The sequence below is a fragment of the Lampetra planeri genome, chromosome 20 (genome assembly GCF_965212315.1).
Source record: "Lampetra planeri chromosome 20, kcLamPlan1.2.h2, whole genome shotgun sequence".
Lineage (NCBI taxonomy): Eukaryota > Metazoa > Chordata > Hyperoartia > Petromyzontiformes > Petromyzontidae > Lampetra > Lampetra planeri.
In genome coordinates this window covers 12,900,335-12,924,209 of record NC_136126.1, presented here as the reverse complement: position 1 = coordinate 12,924,209, position 23,875 = coordinate 12,900,335, and the positions used below count along the sequence as shown (strand labels likewise).

Sequence of the window (23,875 nt, the reverse complement as noted above, 5' to 3'; positions counted from 1 at the left end):
TCATCATCCTCAATCCCACCACCATCATCCTCAATCCCACCACCATCATCCTCAATCCCACCATCATCATCCTCAATCCCACCATCATCATCCTCAATCCCACCACCATCATCCTCAATCCCACCACCATCATCCTCAATCCCACCATCATCATCCTCAATCCCACCATCATCATCCTCAATCCCACCACCATCATCCTCAATCCCACCACCATCATCCTCAATCCTACCATCATCATCCTCAATCCCACCACCATCATCCTCAATCCTACCATACACATCACCCTCAATACCACCACCACGGGCTGCTGGGCACGGAGCGCTCTCGGGATGAGGTCACAGCGGCACGAGCTGAAAAGTGACGTCGCCGTGCCGCGCTCTGTGCTGCGGTGACGTCATTGTCCCGCCGTCTCCTCTCCCCATGTGCCCTATGCCCTAGGTGACGTCATTGCCCGTCTCCTCTCTGCGCTCCGGCCTGCGTCAACGTCACCGCGGCACCGCAATGTCGGCGCGCAGGAGAAGCCGCGGAACTCCGCGCTGCGCAAAGCCGCTGGAGGAGGCGACGCGCGGGGTCCAGGAGGAGGAGGAGGGGGCGGCGGAGGGGGGGCCGGGGGGGAAGGAGATCGGCGCTGCGGCGCAGTGCGGGAGACTCACGGTGGCGGAATGGCAGCAACGCGGAGACCACGGTGTGTCTCTCTCTACCACGTGTGTCTCTCTCTACCACGTGTGTGTCTCTCTACCACGTGTGTCTCTCTCTACCACGTGTCTCTCTCTACCACGTGTGTGTCTCTCTACCACGTGTGTCTCTCTCTACCACGTGTGTGTCTCTCTACCACGTGTGTCTCTCTCTACCACGTGTGTCTCTCTCTACCACGTGTGTGTCTCTCTCTACCACGTGTGTCTCTCTGTCTCTCTCCCACGTTTATCTACTCCCCTCCCGTCCTCGTGTCTCCCCCCCCCCTCTCCCCGTGTCTCCCCCCCCTCTCCCCGTGTCTCCCCCTCCCTCTCCCCGTGTCTCCCCCCCCTCTCCCCGTGTCTCCCCCCCCTCTCCCCGTGTCTCCCCCTCCCCTCCCCCTGTGCCCCCCTCTCCCCGTGTCTCCCCCCCTCTCCCCGTGTCTCCCCCCCTCTCCCCGTGTCTCCCCCCCCTCTCCCCGTGTCTCCCCCCCCTCTCCCCGTGTCTCCCCCTCCCTCTCCCCGTGTCTCCCCCCCCTCTCCCCGTGTCTCCCCCCCTCTCCCCGTGTCTCCCCCCCTCTCCCCGTGTCTCCCCCCCCCTCTCCCCGTGTCTCCCCCCCTCTCCCCGTGTCTCCCCCCCCTCTCCCCGTGTCTCCCCCCCCTCTCCCCGTGTCTCCCCCCCTCTCCCCGTGTCTCCCCCCCCTCTCCCCGTGTCTCCCCCTCCCTCTCCCCGTGTCTCCCCCCCTCTCCCCGTGTCTCCCCCTCCCTCTCCCCGTGTCTCCCCCCCCTCTCCCCGTGTCTCCCCCCCTCTCCCCGTGTCTCCCCCCCCCTCTCCCCGTGTCTCCCCCCCCTCTCCCCGTGTCTCCCCCTCCCTCTCCCCGTGTCTCCCCCTCCCCTCCCCCTGTGCCCCCCCTCCCCCTGTGCCTCCCCCCTCCCCCTGTGCCTCCCCCCCCCTCCCCCTGTGCCTCCCCCCCCCTCCCCCTGTGCCTCCCCCCCCCTCCCCCTGTGCCTCCCCCCCCTCCCCCTGTGCCTCCCCCCCCTCCCCCTGTGCCTCCCCCCCTCCCCCTGTGCCTCCCCCCCTCCCCGTGTGCCTCCCCCCCCTCCCCGTGTGCCTCCCCCCCCTCCCCGTGTGCCTCCCCCCCTCCCCCTGTGCCCCCCCTCCCCCTGTGCCTCCCCCCCTCCCCCTGTGCCTCCCCCCCTCCCCCTGTGCCCCCCCCTCCCCCTGTGCCTCCCCCTCCCCCTGTGCCTCCCCCTCCCCCTGTGCCTCCCCCTCCCCCTGTGCCTCCCTCCCCCTGTGCCTCCCCCCCCTCCCCGTGTGCCCCCCCCCTCCCCGTGTGCCTCCCCCCCCTCCCCGTGTGCCCCCCCTTCCCCTGTGCCTCCCCCCCCCTCCCCTGTGCCTCCCTCCCCCTCCCCTGTGCCTCCCCCCCCCTCCCCGTGTGCCTCCCCCCCTCCCCGTGTGCCTCCCCCCCCTCCCCGTGTGCCTCCCCTCCCCTCCCCGTGTGCCCCCCCTCCCCGTGTGCCCCCCCCTCCCCGTGTGCCCCCCCCCTCCCCGTGTGCCTCCCCCCCCTCCCCGTGTGCCTCCCCCCCCCTCCCCGTGTGCCTCCCCCCCTCCCCGTGTGCCCCCCCCCCTCCCCGTGTGCCTCCCCCCCCCCTCCCCTGTGCCTCCCCCCCCCCTCCCCTGTGCCTCCCCCCCCCCTCCCCTGTGCCTCCCCCCCCCCTCCCCGTGTGCCTCCCCCCCTCCCCGTGTGCCCCCCCCCCTCCCCGTGTGCCTCCCCCCCTCCCCGTGTGCCTCCCCCCCTCCCCGTGTGCCCCCCCCCTCCCCGTGTGCCCCCCCCTCCCCGTGTGCCTCCCCCTCCCCGTGTGCCTCCCCCCTCCCCGTGTGCCCCCCCCCCTCCCCGTGTGCCCCCCCTCCCCGTGTGCCTCCCCCTCCCCGTGTGCCCCCCTCCCCGTGTGCCCCCTCCCCTCCCCGTGTGCCTCCCCCTCCCCGTGTGCCCCCCCCCCCTCCCCGTGTGCCCCCCCCCCTCCCCGTGTGCCTCCCCCTCCCCGTGTGCTTCCCCCTCTCCGTGTGCCTCCCCCCCCCTCCCCGTGTGCCCCCCCCCTCCCCGTGTGCCTCCCTTCTACCTACGTGTGTGTCTTTTATCCTCCACCGTGCGTCGTGTAGGCCCCCGACGCTTTCAAACTAAACCAGACTTATCACATCTGACACCGCGACATCGAATTCCCGGACCCCCTCAAAGCGCGGGGTCCGGGGCGGTCGCCCCGATTCGCCTGTACCCAAGGCACGGCGATGCCCCTGGTGGTGGTATTGTTGTTGAAGGTGGTTGTTGTTTTTTAGAGACGGCGTTGTTGTTGCCGCTGCTGTGCCGAGGGGACTTGGCTCAACTCTCAGTGGCCACCATGACTCAGCGCCGACTCAGCATCGGGCGACCTGCGCTGTTGTGCAGTCCACACGCGCAGACGGTGAGCGAGAGAGCGAGAATGAGAGAAAGAGAGTGTGTGGAGTGCGGAAGAGAGCGAGCATGAGAGAGAGTGCGATAGAGAGTGAAAGAGGGAGAGCATAAGAGAGAGAGAGCGAGCGTGTGGGAGTGTAAGCGAGAGAGAGCCCCTCCTTGCCAAGCAAACTTAAACTTAAATATTTTTTGTTTTACCAGGCAAGGCCCGATGAGCTACGTAGCTCTTTTCAGAAGTGACCTATCTACAAATGAAATCCCAGTGAAGTGGCTTATGTGGACATTTAGAGCAGCCAAACATTCTTAACCGCATGTGGAGGGAAAACCAGAGGACACCGAGAAAAATCCACACGTCCATGAGGCGAGAGGCATGCAAACTCCAAATATACAGCTACAGGCGTCAGGGTCGGGATCGAACCCACGACTTTATGTATACCAGGCGAGGTAGTTAACATCTCGCCACTCCTCAGCAATGCTTCTTGTTCTGCACCAATTCAATTCTTTATTCAGGCGCATTCGTACCCACGTGGGTTTCCTGTTCGTCTCCTATTTACAAGCCTCGCTGCACTGCCAGACATTGCACGTGCCTACGGCACGGGGCGCAAGCCTCTCTCTAGCGCAACCACCGTTGGCCTCCACGCAAAGTGGTACATATTTTATGAGCCCCCCCCCCCCCAAAAGGGAAAGTGGGCCGAGTCAACCTGGCCAGGCTCTGCTTGCGGTTCTTCACAATCGCGCCCGGCATGCCGAAGCCTCTCGTTGACACCTCTGCGTTTCATCGGCGGCATGGGCCACCACGACCTCTTGATCTAAACTAAAAACAAAACTTCTTTATTTACCTGGTAAGTCCCCACTGAGCTGTGTAGCTCTTTTTCAGAAGCGAACTGGCTATCACAAATGAGAGCTCAAAGAAGTGGGCTCATCATTTGGAAATTTATAGCAGCCCAAATACTCTAAACATTGTTGATTCTATATGTGAAGGGAAGAACCGGAGGACCTGGAGAAAAATCCACGCGACCTCCAGGAGAGAGACATGCAAACTCCAAATATGCAGGCATCAGGGTCGGGATTGAACCCACGAGCTTCTGTATAACAGGAGAGGTAGTTGACATCTAAACACAAGACCTTGCTTGAACTGACCGTATCTGCCTCTGCGTGCTGGACGTGCGAAGGTGTGTGTGGCATGGCCGGCAAGCGGTGTACCCACGGGCCGCATACGGTTGCAGCCCCGCGCCCTCGCCAGCCTGCGCATCGCCCCTGGACAGGAGGTCTGCGTGCAGCCGATCACGGGGCCCGTGCTGCCCGCCCAGCTCCTGGAACTCGTGATGAGGTTCGAAGCTTGCGCCGGCGCACTTCGCTGGGGAAAATGGATTTGCAGTCTTGTTCTATAATGCCGCGTGTGGTTTTCATAACGTGATGAATGTATCAGGGAACACATTTTTTTGTATAACCCGGATGTGAATTTGATATCGCGCGCAAGTAGGAATAAACAGTTGTACTTATTAGCATCACACAAGGCGAGATGCTGCTGCATGCTTCTAGATGCGCCCCACACGCCTCAGTCTTTGTTCAGCCTGCGTATGCATCTCACGTGTTATCAAGGACTGTGCTTTACCCTATATATTTATTATAACGCGATTTTTCCACACGGTGATCTTCGGGAACGCAACTACTACCGCATTATAGGAGAATAACTATTTTTTAATTACATCCTGGATGGTTTTACAACACCACCGGCACTTGTCTCTGTCCAGTCCTGCTGGAACGTATATTGTACAGCTTCGTAAATCACAACATAACAAAGCAAAATATCCTTGTAAATTCAACGACAAACAACAATAGCCCCTCCATCTCCGGGTGTACCAAACGACCGACGATGCCAGTGCTCGTTTCCCGCGTCGGTAACAATGACGGCAGCGACGACGGCGTTCGCTTGTGACGCTTCTATCATCATCGCGGACGTCCCCATCATGCGTAGGTAATGGCGGGATGATGAGTTTTGGGCTTCCCATGCTTGCAAATAAAAGCCTCCGTTTTCTTTGGTCCAATTGCACAACTCTGTTTGTCGCATCGCCACGAGTACCGGAGAAAACGCGTCTCCTCGTCGAACTCCGCTGAGACCCGTCCATAGCTATACTTCACACCATCGCACTGCAGCTGTTCCAGCTTTGCAAGCTCGTGTGACTATCGTCATTTCAGTGTGTTTAAGCAAAACTAAAATTAACTTAACTTGTCAGAATATATTTAAAATTGAGGAGGGTTCTGCCCAGTTTTCTTCCAAAAGGGGTCGACGATCGCTGCGTGTGATTTCCAGTGAAATAACTGTGCTGGTGATTTTTCTAATTTGGAAACTGTGGACCATGACGCCGGCACACAATGGCCCACTCCTCTCAGAATGACGTCACGGCATCTTTAATGTCCACCGTGAACCGCGAGGGCGCGTAGTGTTGTATCCTTAACACACCCGCAGCATTAACCGGGGCGACCTGCCACATCTGAATTGTGAACCTCTGGAACGAGCGGTGAACGTGCTGGCGCCGTGTTGCATCGCCTCTCCCGTCGCGTTGAGGGAGGCGGGTGGCTGGGCTCACGCGTCTGCGTGAACTCGCTTTGTTCACAGGCACGGCGAGCACCACGCGAAGCTGCCTGCCGACCTGCCCCACTTCATCATGCAGCACTTTGGTAAACGCGCTGATCCTCCACACACCATCCATCCTTCACCATAAGGGTCATCAGTGCAACCATTAATGTGTATTCACTTGAAGAGCAAAGGTTGTTTCACTTTACGGTGACGAGATGTTATCTACTCGCTTGGTATACAGGAGGTCCTGAGTTTGATCTCGACGCCGATGCCTGTAGATTTGGAGTTTGCATGTTCTCCTGATGGTCGCATGGATTTTTCTCCGGGTCCTCCAGTTTTTTCCCTCCACATTTAGAATCAACATGTGTTTAGAGTATTTGGTTTGTCATAAAATTTCGACGTTATAAGCAACTTCATTGAGCTATAATTTGTGATAGCCAGGTCGCTTCTGAAAAAGAGCTATGTAGCTCAGTGGTCCTTACCTGGTGAAATCAAATAAAAAATAGTGTAATAGTTTAGTTTATTTTAAGTTGTTAATATCGGCATACTGGTAATCGGCGCCTCGAATCAAGGAACCTGGAATGCATCCGGTCTCCTCAGGTCTTGGACGCTCAGCAGGGCTGAGCTTGGCAGGGGGTGTTGGGAGACCACCCCCACCTGCCCAAAGCACGTGGGATGGAGAGAGTGGTGGGGTAGGAGGTCAAGACTCATGCCATGTGTGGCTGTGTGTGTCTGTCTTTGTCAGTTAAATGTTTATAATTGAATTTATAACTAGCGGGAAGTACCCGGCGTTGCCCGGGGGAATTTTTTTATTTAAAAACTTGTATTCTCTTAAAAACATAACATATACATACACAAATACGAAGTTATTGTGAAAGCCCAGCATTCGATTTGTCAACAAAATTACGAGGTCCAAAAAGTAATAGAAATTGGGGGGGGTAAATAGTTGATCTAAAAGGCTTCCACAAATTGTCGACCTCACCCCCCATAAAAATATATTTGTACCCCCCCGTAGGAATATATACCTACATATCCTACATACAATAGAGTGAGTAGTATCTAGGGACTATATAGTATATGGCTCTACAGTAGTGTCTGCTGACTCTGTAGTTGTATCTACTGACTCTAATAGTATCTGCTGAGTACAGTAGTATCTACTGACTCTACAGTAGTACCTACGACTCTATAATCGTATCTACTGAACATAATAGTAACTACTAACTCTATAGTATTATCTACTGGCTCTGTAGCAGTATCTACCGACTCTACGGTAGTATCTAACGACTCTATAGTAGTGTAGGGGTGTTAGAGAGAGAGCCCGTTATGCATGGCAGCTTATGGCAAACAAACACAGTGGGCGGGGCTACGTGAGTGCACGGGGAGGTGCTCTCTACGACGTCCGCGCCAGGCACCCCGGGGGGGCCCCACCCCTCAGCGGGGGGTTGGGTATCAAAGGGGATGTATCGGAGGGCTCGGGGTTCTTGTTAAGCTGACCAGTGAAGACTGAAGACGTCTTAGCTAGAGCCCTGGACTCCCCTGGTTCGCCGTCCTTATCAGGGCCGAACAGGACCGAGCCAGCGGCGTGGTCCCGATATAGCAGTAGCTCTTAAATACAGTAGTATATATTGACTAAAGTAGTATCTACTAACTCTATAGTAGTATCTACCGACTTAATAGTAGTATCTACTATCACTACAGTAGTATATACTGACTGTAGTAGTGAATACTAACACTACAGTAGTATATACTGACTAGTAGTATCTACTATCACTACAGTAGTATATACTGACTGTAGTAGTAGCTACTATCACTACAGTAGTATATACTGACTGTAGTAGTGTATACTATCACTACAGTAGTATATACTGACTGTAGTAGTATCTATACTTACTTTATAGTAGTGTCTACTGACTCTAGCAATATATTCTAACTCTACAGTGACTGCAGGAATTCATATTCTTGGGTCTTTCGGTAAAGTCACATAGATAGTTCTAGATTTGAAGCTTTCGTGACTGCAAGGATTCATATTCTTAGGTTTTTTCCGGTAAAGTCACGTAGGTTAAACATTAAAATTAATAAAAGTAAAATAAAATAAAAATCACGACGTTTCAGAGGCAACACAAGCTTCCGTCTTCAGGTGGAATTAATTTAAATGTTTTACCTACGTGACTTTACCGAAAAAACCTAAGAATATGAATCACATAGATAGGTTCAAAGAAAATAACAAAAAAGAACAAAAAACTACGACGTTTCGATTGCAACACAAGCGGTCGTCTTCAGGAAAAGTGGGGGTAAAGTCGCATAGATCGGTTAAAAGGAAATAACTGCAGGAATCCATACTTTCTGGTTCTTTCAGTCAAGTCACGTAGATAGAAAAAATAATAAAAGAACACGACGTTTCGGTTGCAACACAAGCGTCCGTCATCAGGTGAGAAAGAATGATCTGCTGTTGTGGCTTTATATAGGCACGGGAGGGGGGGAAGGGGGGGTTGGGGTTTTGTAGAGTCGTGGCTGCAGGAGTTCACGGGGAGGGTTTGTGGCGTGCAGGGACGGGTGGGGGCTGGAGAAATTAGGATGTCCATGAGCTTGAATTAGTAGACGAAAACAGCATGGGTGTAAGAGTGAGAATCACAGCAGTTAAAACTTGACGTGGTTTATCACGTCCTTCCAATGATTGCTCAATCTGAATCCATCTTCTCGATTAAAGTTTTGTCTGTGTTTGTATATCTGGATGGCTTCATGAACAAATCTCTGACGGTAGCCCGAGGGTTTTCAGAGCACCTTGGTTTCGGAAAAAACAATGTCATGTGTGCCCACAGCGTTGAAACAATGATCCACCACCGCCGAGGTGTTGGTACTACCATGTTTCAAATCCGCTTTGTGTTCGCGAACCCGGTCTGAGACATGTCGCTTCGTTTCACCAATGTAACTGCCACAACTCAGCTTATAGACACCAGGACATTGCATGTCCCGGAATAGCATCCTTCACCGATGAGATCAAATCACGGATTTTGTGTACTGTATTGAACCGAACTTGGATCTTGTGTTTGTTCAAGATTTTGGAAATCCTTTTGGTGACCCCTGCTATGTATGGCAAGGTGATGGTTTTGATTGGGACCTCAGATGGTTCGCTACCCATGGTTGACGATGCAGCTTTGCGGATTGTGCGGTCAGAATATTCTCCTGAGAGCCTGGCGTACGTGCTCAAGCTCACTAGCTAGGTGGTGCTGGTCGGAGATGCAACGGGCCCTATGGTGTGTAGCGTTTTGATGAGGGAGTTCTTCTGGGCTGGATGGTGGTGGGAGTCAGGCTTTTGATAGGAATCCGTGTGGGTGGCTTTCCTATAGACAGTGTCCCAACGAGCCATCAGGTCTTACAATAACAAAATTCAGGACCTATTTAATGACGGTAGCTATACCAAATTTAAAAGAGATCCCACCAACCGCCTCGTTACAGAAACCAACAATATCACTGATTCAACATCTTTGATCGAACCAACCAAGCGGTTTTCCTTAAAACCCTCTGCTGCTAGACCACCCAGATTGTATGGCTTACCAAAAATCCTATCGTCTCCACCATTGACTCACCCACCTACAAACTGGCTCTATTTCTATCTGTACAACCATTCACTGGTAAGACCACCTCAGCTGTACTCACCTCAGCTCACTTGGTATCGTTAATTAAGTACATCTCACTATCTCCAGGTGATTTGGTCGTTAGTTTCGATGTGGTCTCTTTGTTTACCAAAGTTCTTGTGCTTGACACCATTGCAATGATTGAAGATTTGGTCCAACAAGGACTGAATGCTGATGTACCGGCCCTGATAAGACACTGCCTCACCAACACTTACTTCACCTGGAATATCACATTCTACAAACAAGTTGAAGGCATGATAATTGGTTTTTTACCCTTTTATCTGGCAACAAAACTGACACCCTTTTTACGAAGTTGAAGGTACCCCAATGGGTTCTCCCGTATCTCCAGTTGTAGCCAATGTTTTCATTGAAAATTTGAGATGGATGCCATCCAGGCATCCACTCTACATCCGTCCTTGTGGAAGAGGTACGTAGATGACACGTTCGTCATCTGGCCACATGGCCGACCAGCTCTGAATTTCTCAACCACATCAATTCCATACACCCAGCCATCAAATTCATCATGGAGGTGGAAAAGGATGGCAAGTTACCATTCTTGGATGTTTTAATAGAAAAGAGACCAGATGGCTCAATGGGACACTGTCTACAGGAAAGCCACCCATACGGATGCCTACCTAAAACCTGACTCCCACCATCCATCCCAGAATAATTCACTCATCAAAACTCTACACCATAGAGCACGATGTATTTCCGACCGTCATCATCTAGCCAGTGAACTGTAACGTGTACACCAAGCTCTCAAGATGAATGGATATTCAGACTCACAATCCATAAAGCTATCACCCCAACCGTTGGGAAATAACCATCTGAGGACCCAATCAAAACCATCACCTTGCCATACATAGCAGGGGTCACTAAAAATATTTCCAAAATCATGAGCAAACAAGATCCAGGTTGGATTTAACACAGTACACAAAATTCGTGATCTGATCCCATCTGTGAAGGATGTGATCCTTGACATGCAATACCCTGGTGTCTACAAACTAAGCTGTCTGCGCGGCAGTAGTTACATTGGGGAAACTAAGTGACATGTCTCAGACCGTGTTCGTGCACATAAGGCAGATCTGAAACATGGTAGGACCAATATCTCGGCCGTGGCTGATCATTGTTTTACTGCGGTGGGCTCACACGAAATAGATTTATCTAAGACGAAGGTACTTTGCAAGCCCACTGGCTATCAACAAAGATTTGTTCATGAAACCATCCATATATATAGACACAGACACAATTTCAACCGAGAAGATGGGTACAAACTGAGCAATCATTGGAAGGACGTTATCAACCAGTTTAAGTCATAATTGGCTGTGATGTTCCCATCCTACCACCTTCCGATGTTAGTTGTGCTTTACGCCCTTTTCAAACTTGCGCTTTCACAGTCACTTCGCCTTGGTTGCGGCTCTGTGATCTGCCATTAACATGCTAATCTCTGTTTAACATGCTAATTTTCACCTGGCAGCCCTTTGATTGGTGGAAAACCAACCACCGTCGGTTGGCTGCCCACCACTTACATTATCATTGGCTGCTGACATTTGGGCTACGCCCATTTCAAACCCTTATAAACAGTTTGCCTTGGAAGCTAACCCCACTTTTCCTGAAGACGACCGCTTGTGTTGCGATGGAAAAGTCGTCGTCGTTTTTCTGTTATTGACTTTTGTTCCATTTGTGCCGTGGTTGTCTCCTGTCGCTTGGAAGAAGGGAAAGTGCTCCTGCCCCGAAACGTGTTGAGCTTCAACTACTTCGGGCGACCTTACGACCTGCAGGTGGTGGCCGTCCGGGGACAAGGCGGTGGCGCGGAGAAGGATGTTGACCCAAACTACGCCAGTTGTTTTGAAGCGGAGCCCAGCGGGAGCAATTCAAGTGGCCGTAGTCCCCCACTGCAACAGGAAGTCCCAGTTACCGGCGTGCCAGGGCCCGTGAGCGCGTCTTCGGAGAGCGAAGGGGTCCCTGCTTTCGATGAAAATGCGTTTGAAGGAAACATATGCGCACGTCTTGAGGACATGGCATTGCAAACGTCGCCGGAAACCTCGTGGTCGCCCGACAGCAAAGCAGATGCTGTTCATCCTCCGCCGGGCTCCGACGCGTCGCTGCCACCTTGCCAAGACGCCGCTTTCGACGTCGTGAAAACCGCGCCGTGCTTCTGCGTGAAGTTCCACGTGGGGGATCTCTTCTGCATCTCGAAGGGAACGCGTGTCAAGGTGGAGTTGGGCAATGCTCCGAGCACAACGGTGCTCCAGCAGCAGCAGCAGCCCGTGACGTATGCGGACATCGGAGGCTTGGGCCCGCAGCTGCAGGCGATAAGAGAAGACATCGAGCTGCCCCTCCTGCATCCGGAGGTGTTCACGCAGCTGGGTGAGAGGCAGCCCAGCACCACCGTGTCGTCCAAACCGCAGGCACCGCGTTAACTCGCCGACGCTCGTTTTAGCTTTCAAACTTGCGCGGCCCCCGAATCCGCGAGTTGAGATTCCAACAATTTGTCGTTCCTTGCTTAATGAAAAAAATTAAACCCGAGCTGGTTAGCCGTTCCATGAAAGGGAGGCTCTCTTTTATTTGAGCAGTTTATTTGCCGATGCTGCTGCGATGGTAGCAGCGGTGCGTGAGCGCAAATGACAAATGAACTTAACACGTTTGTCCTTATCACACTGTTTTCGAGCAACGCACCTTCTCAACACACAGAGCGCAAAGGCCAGAGAGATCGAGCGATTGATTGATTTTATGAATATTGAAACAGTTCCTCACCCTGGGCGTCAAGCTTATAATTTCGTGACCCGACTCACTCAGCAGACACACGACCCTTTCCTGGCCTCACGAGTTCCCACCCGATTATGTGCAACCCGCGCGTGGAGAAGCAGTTGTTGCGTCGCGCATCGTGCTCACGTCGCCGCTGTGGCTCGCGCAGGCGTGTGTCCGCCACGCGGGGTCATCCTGCACGGCTCCCCCGGGACCGGCAAGACGATGATCGCCCAGGCCGTGGCGCACGAGACGCGCGCTCATTTCTACCTCGTCAATGGGCCCGAAATCTTCAATCGGTACGAACGTGCGCTCCGTGTTTATGGACGTTCTCCCGCGCCGACTGGCGCCCATGAGACCAGCGGGCCCCTGCATAAACGCGCACAAGACTGTGGCGTATTTCGTCGATTGATCGAAATTAACCACGTTCAGAAATGCCTTGCTGTTACAGCCCCTAGTGCGGCACAATGTGGTGTGGCGCGTGCGGTGTGCAATCTCACAATTTCTCTCAACAGGTTTTATGGAGAGAGCGAGGCCCGACTGAGGAAGGTGTTTCAGGAGGCTTCCTTGAAGTATGTGGAGCGTGCGTCTCCCCGCATCGCCCTGCGCACACACACACGGAGCCGGCGAACTTCCGCGATGCCACGAGTGTTCGTCCCGTGCTGCGCAAGCTTATGAGCCCGTGCGGCCCCTTTCACTGACAGAGCCCCCCGCATGTGATTGACGTTTTCTGCTGCATTTCTCTGTTGTGATTCTTTTGACCAAGACAGAGAAAGTAAAACGTAATCGCCACAGTAGGGGGACCTGATTAACCTTTGTAGGTTTGCGGTTAACGTTTAGCCGAATTCATTTTTTCCACGTTGCGAGTTAGTCTGCTGTGTTGGCGGCTGCGATAAGATGAAGGCTGAGCTGTGTGTTGTTGCTGCTCGTTGCTGCGCTGCTGTGTTGCTGCTGCTGCTGTGTTGCTACTGCTGCTGCTGCGTTGTTGCTGCTGCTGCGCTGCCGCGTTGTTGCGGCGTTATTGCTGCTGCACTGTCCCGTTGTTGCGCCGTTGCTGCGTTGTTGCTGCATTGCTGTTGTGTTTTTGCTGCTGCGCTGTCACGTTGTTGCTCCGTTGCTGCGTTTTTGCTGCTGGATTGTTGTTGGTGCATTGCTGCTGCTGCGCTGTGTGGTGCAGCCCCCCAGCTCTGGTGTTCATCGACGAGCTGGACGCGCTGTGCCCCGCCCGCGGCGATGGTGGCGGAGGAGGGGACGACGTGGGGAGACGCGTCGTGGCCACGTTGCTCACCCTCATGGATGGACTCGGCTCGGTGAGGAGTTTGTTCAACTTGCTGTGTTGACTCTGCGTTAAAACACTGTTAGATGTAGGGAGGAAGGAGGCACACGATCTTATTATTTAAGTTTATTACTTAAATTCTGTACGATGCCACTGATTATTTTGTGTTGTTAAAAGAGTTTAGCGATGGGCGTATGCCAGGTCACTAGTACTGCTTCAAGCAAGACACTGACCGTCCACACCGCTCCAGAGTTGGTTATGTTGAAGCGATGCTGCTGAATTTACACGCTCCCAGAAATCTGTGTGGTTGATGGTATGTGTAAAATGTAGTTATTTTTGTACAATCCCTCATCAATCAGCGGGGTTAGGGTCCTGGAAAGGGCCACAGTAGGAAAATCCGTGGTTGTAAAAGGGGCTCAGCCCATCCTCCCTCTCTTCCTCCGGGTCATCGATGACAGATGAATGTGCAGGTGTACGCGTACGTCATTGGAATAGAATCGTAAGAAAACATGAAATAAAATAATTCCCATAAGGCCATGCGGGAGGGCATGTGGCACAGACACGGAGACACATAGACAGACACACAAGCAGAGAGAGACAACACAGAGACAGAGAGAGAAAACAAACTTAAATCCTCCCCGTAGGGGTGGTTCAAACTTAATTTAGAGCTTTCGTGACTGCAGGAATTATTATTTGGTTCTTTCGGTAAAGTCACGTAGAAAGAAAAATAAATTAAATAAAGGCATACAAGCAGAGAGAGACAACACAGAGAAACAACACCTCTGTGTCGAGGGCTTAAATAGAGAGAGATGGGGGCAGAGAGAGGGGGGGGGTAGAGAAATTAGCATGTCAATGAGAGAGTTGTGTGGAAATCCACCCCGTAGCGGCCGGGGGAGAGAAAGAGCTAATGGACCTATGCAAGCCTTTTATAGGTCTATTTGTCTCTGTGTGTCTATGTGTGTGTCTTTCTCTGCGTTGTCTCTCTCTGTTTGTGTGTCTGTCTGTGTGTCTCCGTGTCTGTGTTTTGTCTCTTTCTCAAATTTAGCAATCTTTGGAACAACGTAATCAACCAGGTGGGGTGTTGACTGTTGTGTTAGCCGACTCTGTGTTGTGTTGCATTGTATTTCTAAGTTGACTAGGTTTGTTTTCTCATTAATTCTTACCTGATGACGATTGCTTGTGTTGCAATAGAAACGTTGTATTCTATTATTTAATTTATTTTCTTTCTACGTGGCTTTACCAAAAGAACCAAAGAGTAGTTCCTGCAGTCACTAAAGCTTCCAATCAAGTTTGTGTATTCATCATTAGCCATGCTGGATGAAGGCCATCCAAAGCTGCTGCCACCTCTCACGATTTTGTGATGTAACAATCCATCCAGCCCCTGCACCTCATTTAAAATTGGTCCATCTCCTCGGCGGCCGTTTTCTCGAAACTCGTCCATTCCTTGGCCGTCGCCGCTCCATCGTTATTATTATTCTGGACCGTCGTCGTCGTCGTTGTCCCACCGTCCCTTCTGGCGACGTTGGCCTCAACGAGCCCAGCGTCGCTGCGCAAATTTCTCGGGTGCTTTAAACGAACGTCCCCCGCGCGTCGCGAAGGAGCGCAGCCGCGGGCAGCTGCTCGTACTGGCCGCCACCAACCGCCTCCATGCCATCGACCCAGCTCTGCGCCGCCCGGGACGCTTCGATCGTGAGCTGGAGGTGCCGCCGCCCGACGCCACGGGCCGCCGGGCCATCTTGGAACGGCTGCTGGGGCGGACGGGGCTGCCGCATGTGGTGACGGGCCCGGAGGTTGCGGCGCTGGCGCGCGCCACTCACGCCTACACCGGCGCCGACCTGACGGCGCTACTCAAGGAAGGAGGTGGGGGCGCATGCACCAGCACCGTGCGGAGAGAGAGAGCGAGCGTTGGGGCACACATTGACGAGTGTAGGCTCCCCAAAAGGCTCACGAGCGGCCGGCAACAAAAAAAGTGCCGTCAAATTTGTAAAGCGATAAATAGGGTGCAACGCGTTTCTTGAATGGAGCAACGTTGTGATAATCATAAGGGTTTGGCGGGTGGGGGGAAGAGACGATGGGAGGGAATTCCAAGGTGGAGAAGTGCGAGGGAAGAACGGAATGAGAACTCGCTGTGACCTGCAGTGTGGTGAGTGGGTGAGTGACTTCTGAGCTGCAGTGTGGTGAGTGGGTGAGCGAGTGGATGAGTTGTTGTAAACTGCAGTGTGGTGACAAGGTGAGTGAGTGTGTTGTTGTGACCTGTAGTGTGGTGGTTGTATACCACCATGTGGACGAGACGAAACAGTCTGGTGTGCCATTCAACACTTGGTTGAAATGTTGACCTTGCAATATTTGGTGAAGGTGGTCGTACATTTGCATTTACGCTGCACGATTTTCAGTAAATTTGATCAACATTCGCTTTGCTCGTGACAAGGTATTGTCTTTTAATGTATTCAGTTACTCGGTTAGGTTCACTGTCCACAGTGAAGGCATTGCTCTGCCCTTCACTCGTAACCCCTGTGAGCAATGATTATTTACATGCACACACGTGAACATAACTACAGCGTGTGTATGTGTGTGTCATTCTCTAGACTCGATCTCTCTAAAATTGTGCCCTCAAGTGTCTGGCTGTTTTAATGGTGGTGAGATGTTAACTACCTCACCTCGCCTACAGGAGGTCGTGGCTTCGCCTGCTTATCTGGAGTTTGCATGTTCTCTCTCCCCGTGGTCCCATGGATTTTTCTCCGGGTCGTCCGGTTTTTACCCTCCACATTTAGAAACGTGCTTAAACAGTATTTGGCTGCAATACATTACCACGTGATGATGAGCCATTTCGTCGAGCTATCATTTGTGATGGCCAGGTCACTTCTGTAAAAGAGCCACATAGCTCAGTGGGGCCTTACCTGATAAAAGAAACAAACATTGGTCTGGTTTTTGACTGCGGCACGGAGTTTCCCCCATTGTCTGCCGATCTCTGCACCCGGGCAGTGATGTTGATGCCCATTGCCGTGCCACGAATATAAATAAAATCCATCCCATCAGCCACACGGCCCTGACTGTGTGTGCAACATTTCAGCAGCATTGGTTCAACACAAGTGTAGTGAGTCCAACTGAGTCGCAGACGTTATCTTAGGAGCAACACTATTTATTTACACAACGGTACGTAACATAACACAATCTACACTCGAGTCTCGAATGCCAATCTCACCACGCTACGGCAGAACTAGACGCAGTTCGCTATCCCGGCCCAGACCACGAGCTGGGTCCCGGACCGCGTGGCTAGAGGCTTCTTCTCCCTGACGTGAATATTCTTGACACCAGCACACGAAGAACCCTGAGCTCCTCACGGGGCCTCCGTTATATCCCCCTGGGCTGGGGCTGGCTCCGCCCACATTCTGGGGCAGGCCCCGCCCACATTCCAGGCCTCTCGAGCTCCTTCTGGAAGGTTCCCGAGAGCTCCTTTGGACCACGTGACCACCCAGCAGCCCCCGTTCACCGGTGGCCCCCCTCCAATATCATCCGGTCACGTGTCGGCAGGTCAACCAGCGTATCATGCCCCAACGTAACCCTGGCTGACTGACGCTCCCTCACCGGGAGCTTGCACCGCACACTGCTCGCGGTGCCTCCGCGCTAACCAGCGGTCACCCAAGCCCCGCTAGGGCTGGTACTGCATCCCGTAACCCGGGCTGCCCATAATGACAACACATTTCCTGCCGTGGCTTCGTAAGCCCCGGTACCACACAGTGACAAGCACGGTCACAAGCGTGCTGGAGAACTGCCAGATATTTTATAGGCAAGGGCCCTTTCTGTTGGATGTTGTGCCCTAGTTTTAGCTGAACTTTATAATACACAACACAGGAAACAGTTGTGTTGCTGCGCACAATAGAAATAGTAATCTATCCGTATTGCAAAACCAATGGCAGGCAAGAACAAGGCTGAGAACACGGACAGTTTCTGACTTGGTTCTAAACGACACGATCACCAATCTTTAGGGAGGCAACCTGATTATGGGTAGCACGACCTGAATGATTGTATTGAGATTACGAGCACCATCACATAATATGGAGCATTGAAGGTGTGGGGGGGGGGTGAAAAATAAAGAAGAGGCCACATTATCTGACACGATCACTTCGAGCACGCCGAAGAAAATGTGAGATCGGAAAGTGAGTGAAGGTGTTGAGCCAAATGGAGACTGCACACAACTCTGTAGAACCGTGAAGGAAAGAGAGAAATTACGGAACTAAAGACGAACGTGATTGGGAAGGCGTGACAACGGAATGGGAGCATGAACATGGTAGCAAGAAAGTCGACGATTGGGAACATCTCAAACGGTCACCCCAGATGAGCAAGGATGGCCCACCGGTGCGTGATGAATCGGCATCGTGAATCTACAGGAGGGTGGCTTCTATTCGGAGCGTTGAAAACAAAAACATTGGAATGAGGCACCCTAGTTGACGCATTTGTATACGTGGTGGGTGTGTGTTTTTGTGTGTGCGCTTGTGTGACCGCACGTTCGTGTAGATGTTAGCGCGGCGCGCTACCAACCCGACAACCCTAGTTCGATTCCTACTCATGTCCAACACCAGTGACGATCATCACAACCGGTCCTGGGGAGACAAAGGCGGTCGGGCGTGGTGTTCGCCACCCATCCTCTCATGTGCCATGCCAGCCTTTATCGGTGCTCGCTAACAGCACTTGCCCCAACAGTTTGTTAAGGCTATATGGGGGATCGTTGTTCTTTGTTTTGCGGTGTGTGTGGTGTGTGTGGCCGTGCCTTCAGGGATGCAGGCACTGCGGCGCGCCCGGCGTCACGAGAGTGACCCGAGTGACGCTTCGCTCTGCGCCACGGCGATGTTAACCACAGGCGACCTGTGGAGAGCACTCAAGGATGTGCGGCCGAGTGCCATGAGAGAAGTGACCGTTGACGTCCCCGCCGTGAGTTGTGTTTTTGTCCCCGCGTGCATTTGCCTCGCGATGCGTCGCCCTCATTGGCCCGCTTCCCTCGCGTTTCGAGGCTGCTGCCGATATGGTTCCAATTCGTTCTCTCTTCCCTGCTCTCACTCCGGTCTACCCGACCGACTTTAATCCCATCCACACTTTTCCACCACCACAACCAAGCAGCATCATCTTGAACTCTCACTCACCCGCTCGCCACACTGTAGGTCACAACGCAAATCAATTCCCCCCCAGACAATCATGCTGTGCCAATGTGACACCATGTAAATCAAACTTGCGTGTTATTTCACATCTGCCTCGAATCCCAATTGTTCAACCGACAGGTACAATGGGGAGACATCGGTGGGCTGGAAGATGTGAAGACGAGACTCAGGCAGGCCATAGAGTGGCCTCTGGCCCACCCCGAGGCCTTCATGCGGTTGGGCGTTACGCCTCCCCGTGGCCTGCTGCTCTATGGGCCGCCCGGCTGCTCGAAAACGATGATCGCCAGGGCCTTGGCGACAGAGAGCCACCTCAACTTCATCTCAATTAAGGTGCGTGGCTCTGCGTCCGCGTGTAAAGCTTGTCACGCCTGAGGAGCGTCGGTCAATCACACTTCGCCCTGCGAGTCTGCGTCGTTTGGTGGATGGGAGCTATGCAAAGCAGAAGAAGAGGAGTCTCGGCCAGGGAAAGTCACAGGAACCTCGGGTGATATTTTTCCTGCAATCGGATCGGAGTTAATAAAGGCATGGACGCAAATGGAGAAATGGTTTTAACCATGACAGATCCGTCGATGGCATGGGTAATTTTAGAACTAACAACAGGTGGAAATTGAGCAATTCAACTATCGAGTCTCTGAACAAACTTGGTCGGGCACAGCTGGGCTCAAGATGAATAAGAGCAGAACAAAAGTTACGCGCAAGGGGTTCAGTGGACAACGGGGAATCGGCGTGGGAGGGACACTAAAACTATAAGTGACTAAAACTATGTTTTATTTTACCAGGTAAGGACCACTGAGCTGTGTAGCTCTTTTGTCAGAAGCAACCTGGCCACAAATGACAACTCAACCAAGTGGCTTATCGTTTAGAGCAACCAAATACTCAAAAATCATGTTGATTCAAAATATTGAAGGAAAAACTGGAAGACCCGGAGAAAATCCACGCGACCAAGGGGAAAGAAGCGTCGGGATCGTGGGTCGGGATCGAACCCACGACCTTCTGTATACCAAGCGAGGTAGTTGATATGACTGGAATGCCCATCAGAATGCGTACATCTGTGGCAATCGGTGAAAGGGGGATTGCGTTTGTAACAATGAAATGGAGAGGTGAATGAGTGTGAGACATGGCTGTGTTTTGGAGAAGTTATTACTTTGTTTCGCATCGCTGTTGACTTGCTCACGTTTATCTCAAGTCGACGGATGCCTTTCTACGTTGAAAAATTAACACATAGTACTGTCTTCTTGGTTCTTTCGGTAAAGTCTACGTGACTTTACCGAAAGAACCAAGAAGATGAATCCCTGCAGTCACGAAAGCTTTAAATCGAAACATAGTATCGTACGTCCATTAACTGTGATTTTCCTTCGCAGGGTGCAGAGCTGCTCAGCAAATGGGTGGGAGAGTCAGAAAGAGCAGTCAGAGAGGTAATGCTACATTATTTTGTGAGTTCACTGATAAATAACTTATCAGTGGAGATATTTATACCTCTAAAAATCATTGCATCCGATTGTTTACATTTTTGATATTGCTTAATTAATTTTCACGTGTTAATGTATGTTTATAACTGTTTTTCCGATGTCTAATTCGCATCGCTTCGCTCAGGGATCTTGACCAGTGTAGACCCACTCTGATATTCTCGCTTCGGCCTAGGCTGCTGCATTCGCATCTCTCGCGTGTCTCCGCATGGCCACCGCCTCCGCACGGAGCCCTGGGACCCGCCCCGCACCCTCCCCCCCCCGTGCCAGCTGCCCATTTTAATTTAATCGCAGGAGACCGTTGCCACGGGGCTCCCTGTCGAACAAAACTACGCACTCTGAGCAACGCTGCCCGTCGTCTACCCGTATTCGCCGGAGTGTTTCACCGTCACATTTGCATCGTCGTGCCCCCCCCCCCCCCTTGTGTGCTGCTGCTGCTCCAGGTGTTCCGCAAAGCACGTGCTGCGGCTCCCAGCATTCTCTTCTTTGACGAGATAGACGTGTTGGCCGGACATAGGGGAAGGTCAGACAACGTTCTGTACGACTTGATTTACACAAATACCTCTCCCCTCTTTTTACGTTGTTTTGCTAAATGCTTGAGTCGCTTTATTGACACCACTGCTTGATTTTGTGTCGCCTCAAGCCCAGTCACTTACGTCGCTGACAGAATTCGATATTTGTCGTTGCACCTCTCGACATACGCCGCGGTATTGGCACACAGCAGTAAACCGACGTGACATCTGCTCCGTTAACATTGTTGGTGAATGTTCTCCATGCGCGGAGAGTTCAACAAAGAGCACCTCTCCAAGTGTGCCTGCAAGCTCCGTTTGTTGAATTCCCACTGGTGAACGGCTTGTGTGTATTATCACTTTGCATTGAATATAAATATTAAATGGCACCGACTACTCCAGCGAACCTGAAAGGAAGGAGGGTGACCTTGTAGCAGCACCTTGTTCTGTGTCGTGTTTGCATCTCGCAGCTCTGCGGGCAGCTCGGGCGTCTCCGACCGGGTCCTGGCTCAGATGCTCACGGAGATGGACGGCATCCAGCCGCTGAACGACGTCGTCGTCATCGCGGCCACCAACCGTCCGGACGCAATCGACCAGGTATCGCCACCACTGCCACCGTGGCTTGCTAGGGTTAGATGATCATTCGTTGTCGGAAACAGAAAGAGTGTACAGTAGACTCTTGATTATCCGCGTGCGATGTATCCGATTTGCGGATTAACCGGGCACCTGAGATTTTGACAAATTAATAACTTGTGGATTTTCCCTTAAGCCCAAAGTAATTATCTAAAATCAGTTGTACATTGTTATTCTTGGAAATGTTTATTACAAGTCACGTGCTTAAACCGAACAATATTTGCTCTGGTTAATCCGAAATCCACGCGATGGCCTCTACAGTACAGTAGTTGCAGATCTTTACAACGGTGGGTGGAGTTTGATTGATGTTGATTGCCTTGGCTCTGCTGCTATCCACTTAGTGGCCTGGAGTCTTCTGCACAGGAGCAGCAAAGTGTTATCACTGACCACATGCATCGATCGGTCGATTCTTAGTATTGGTTCTGAATTTTCTTAATTTAAACAATGTATATCTATATTAGTGGTTTTTGGCATAGAGATCAGCGGAAAATGGATATTATTTTTTAATTATCCGCGGTTTTGAATTATCCGTGGCGGTCTTGCCTGTCATTAGCGTGGATAATCGAGAATCTACGTTATGTTAATCAGCAGGAAAATACCAATACCACTTTGCAGGTTCCGCGTGTGTCCTGCGCATCTCTTCTGCTGAGTTTTTGGGGTCGTGCTGCCACGCGTTTGTTTCAATGCGACGGCCCGACGTTTCGTCGCGGTGCCGAACGGTCGCCGCCAGCGTCGTGCTGCCCTTGCCCCTCTTAGGCGCTGCTGCGTCCAGGACGGATCGACCGCATCTTGTACGTGCCACTGCCGGACTTCACCGCGCGAGCGGAGATCCTCCGTCTCAGGCTGAAAGGGGTTCCGCTGGCACCCGACGTGTGCGTGGATGCACTGGCAAGAGACACGCATGGCTACTCCGGAGCTGAGGTAACGTTTCGCGTTGTTATCGTTTAATGTAACAACTCTAAAACCTTTAATACGTAATAAATATCAATCCTTTGCATTTATATAATAACTAGCCAGAAGTAACCGGCATTGCCCGAGGGGGGAAATATATTTAAAAACTTATCTTAAAAACATAACATATACATACACAAGTACCAAGCTATTGTGAAAGCCCGGCCGTTCCGCTTGTCTGGCCATTTGTCCGTCAACAAAATTATAAGAGGCTTGAAAAAGTCCTGAATCAAAAATTAATAGAAAGTGGCGGGTTTGTGCGTCACGGCCCCCTTACCTACCACGCACCCTGCACCCCGTCCGGGGTGTCAAGATGTTCAAACATTGTTTGCATGTTTTTCCACAAGTATGCGTAGTTAATGAAGACTCGCAGACTTGATGCCTTGCAAAAGGTATATGTTTGGTGTTTAAACATCTTTATACCTCCTGTTTTGTTGCCAGAAAGGGTAAAAACCTATTCTTATTTTTCATCACAATCGTACGTCTTAAACCGAACTTATCAGTTGTATAAACGCAACATCTAATCAGGGTTGCCACCTTTCCTGGTTTTTCCAGGTTAGTCCTCCTGTTGAGTCAGCGAGCCATTTGAGGAAATCTTCGTCTTCCCCATGACAGGACAAGTCCCTTTTTGTCATTGGCGCAATCGCGCTCTCCATTGACGATGTGCGTTGTTTACTGATCGTTGTTGTGCACTTGACAGTTGGTGTGCGTATGCCGAGAAGCTGCGATGTTGGCACTCTCTGAGGATATGTCAGCAACGAGCATCGCGGTCAGACACTTCCACGGGGCTGTCAGCATCGTGACGCCTCGCATCTCGACGGACATGTTGCAGTACTACCGCGACTATCAGCAGCGCAGCGGCCTCCATCCACTCTGATACTGCCGCGGTGGTGAGATGTTAACTACCTCGCCTGGTATGCAGGTCGTGGGTTCAATCCCAGCCCTGACGCCTGCTGTATATTTGGAGTTTGAATATTCTCCCCGTGGTCACGTGGATTTTTCTCCAGGTCCTTCGGTTTTTCCCTCCACATTTAGAAACATACTTTTATAGTATTTGGCTGCTGAAAATTTCCACATGATGATAAGCCACTTCAATGAGCTATCATTTGTGGCCAGGTAAACTTCTGACAATGAGCTATATAGCTCAGTGGGGCCTTTCCTGGTAAAATAAAAAATAGGTTCGTTTTAAGTGCTGCACAAATCCCCTGGGTCCGTCTGCACACGTTGATGGACAACCTTGGAGACTGGATGGACGGAGCGTTTTGTACAATTTGTTCGGTTCACAAATAACTGTACGTGGTATGTTTTTTATTGTTTCGAGCGTGAAGGCAACTTGGGTACGCAAATATGATCCGAGTTCAATTCTACCGTAGCAAACGTGGGTGAAGGACATCCGGAGAGAATGTATTCTGAATGGACAGATGGGTGATGTGTGTTGTGGTTGTTTATAATCATGAAATAAAAGACGAAACTGCGTAAATCGCCATTTCGCTCGCCAAGTTATTTTAAACTGTACTGCTGCCCAGACTTGGAAAAGCCAAATGCAAATGAAAAATGTAATTTGGGCAGAAACCTACAGCGACTCCTACAGTTTCCCTATACCAGGGGTCGGCAACCTGCGGCTCCGGAGCCGCATGCGGCTCTTTTGAACCTTGACCGCGGCTCCGGGGCGGATGCTAGCGAGGGGAGGAGGCGCACTGTGACACCTGCTCTGGCGTTGCCGCTGCTGACAGGTTGCCGCTCCGCTCCACACTGCCCGCCCGGTGACAGGCAATAACGTTGCCGTTGCTTTGTCACATGTT

General features: G+C 52.1%; 1 protein-coding gene across 1 annotated transcript; it reads left to right on the top strand.

The window, feature by feature from the left end:
- The first annotated feature begins 378 nt into the window (after positions 1-378).
- On the top strand, positions 379-23,553 carry AFG2A (AAA ATPase AFG2A). The gene is made up of 16 exons (XM_078603619.1): positions 379-685; positions 3,007-3,131; positions 4,294-4,451; positions 5,742-5,803; positions 11,051-11,707; positions 12,255-12,384; positions 12,601-12,657; positions 13,263-13,395; positions 14,960-15,221; positions 18,136-18,290; positions 18,635-18,844; positions 19,876-19,929; positions 20,424-20,503; positions 20,960-21,086; positions 21,879-22,043; positions 22,774-23,553. The coding sequence occupies exons 1-16, from the start codon at positions 502-504 to the stop codon at positions 22,948-22,950; spliced, it is 2,736 nt and encodes a 911-aa protein (XP_078459745.1). The 5' UTR covers positions 379-501; the 3' UTR covers positions 22,951-23,553.
- The last annotated feature ends 322 nt before the right edge of the window (positions 23,554-23,875 follow it).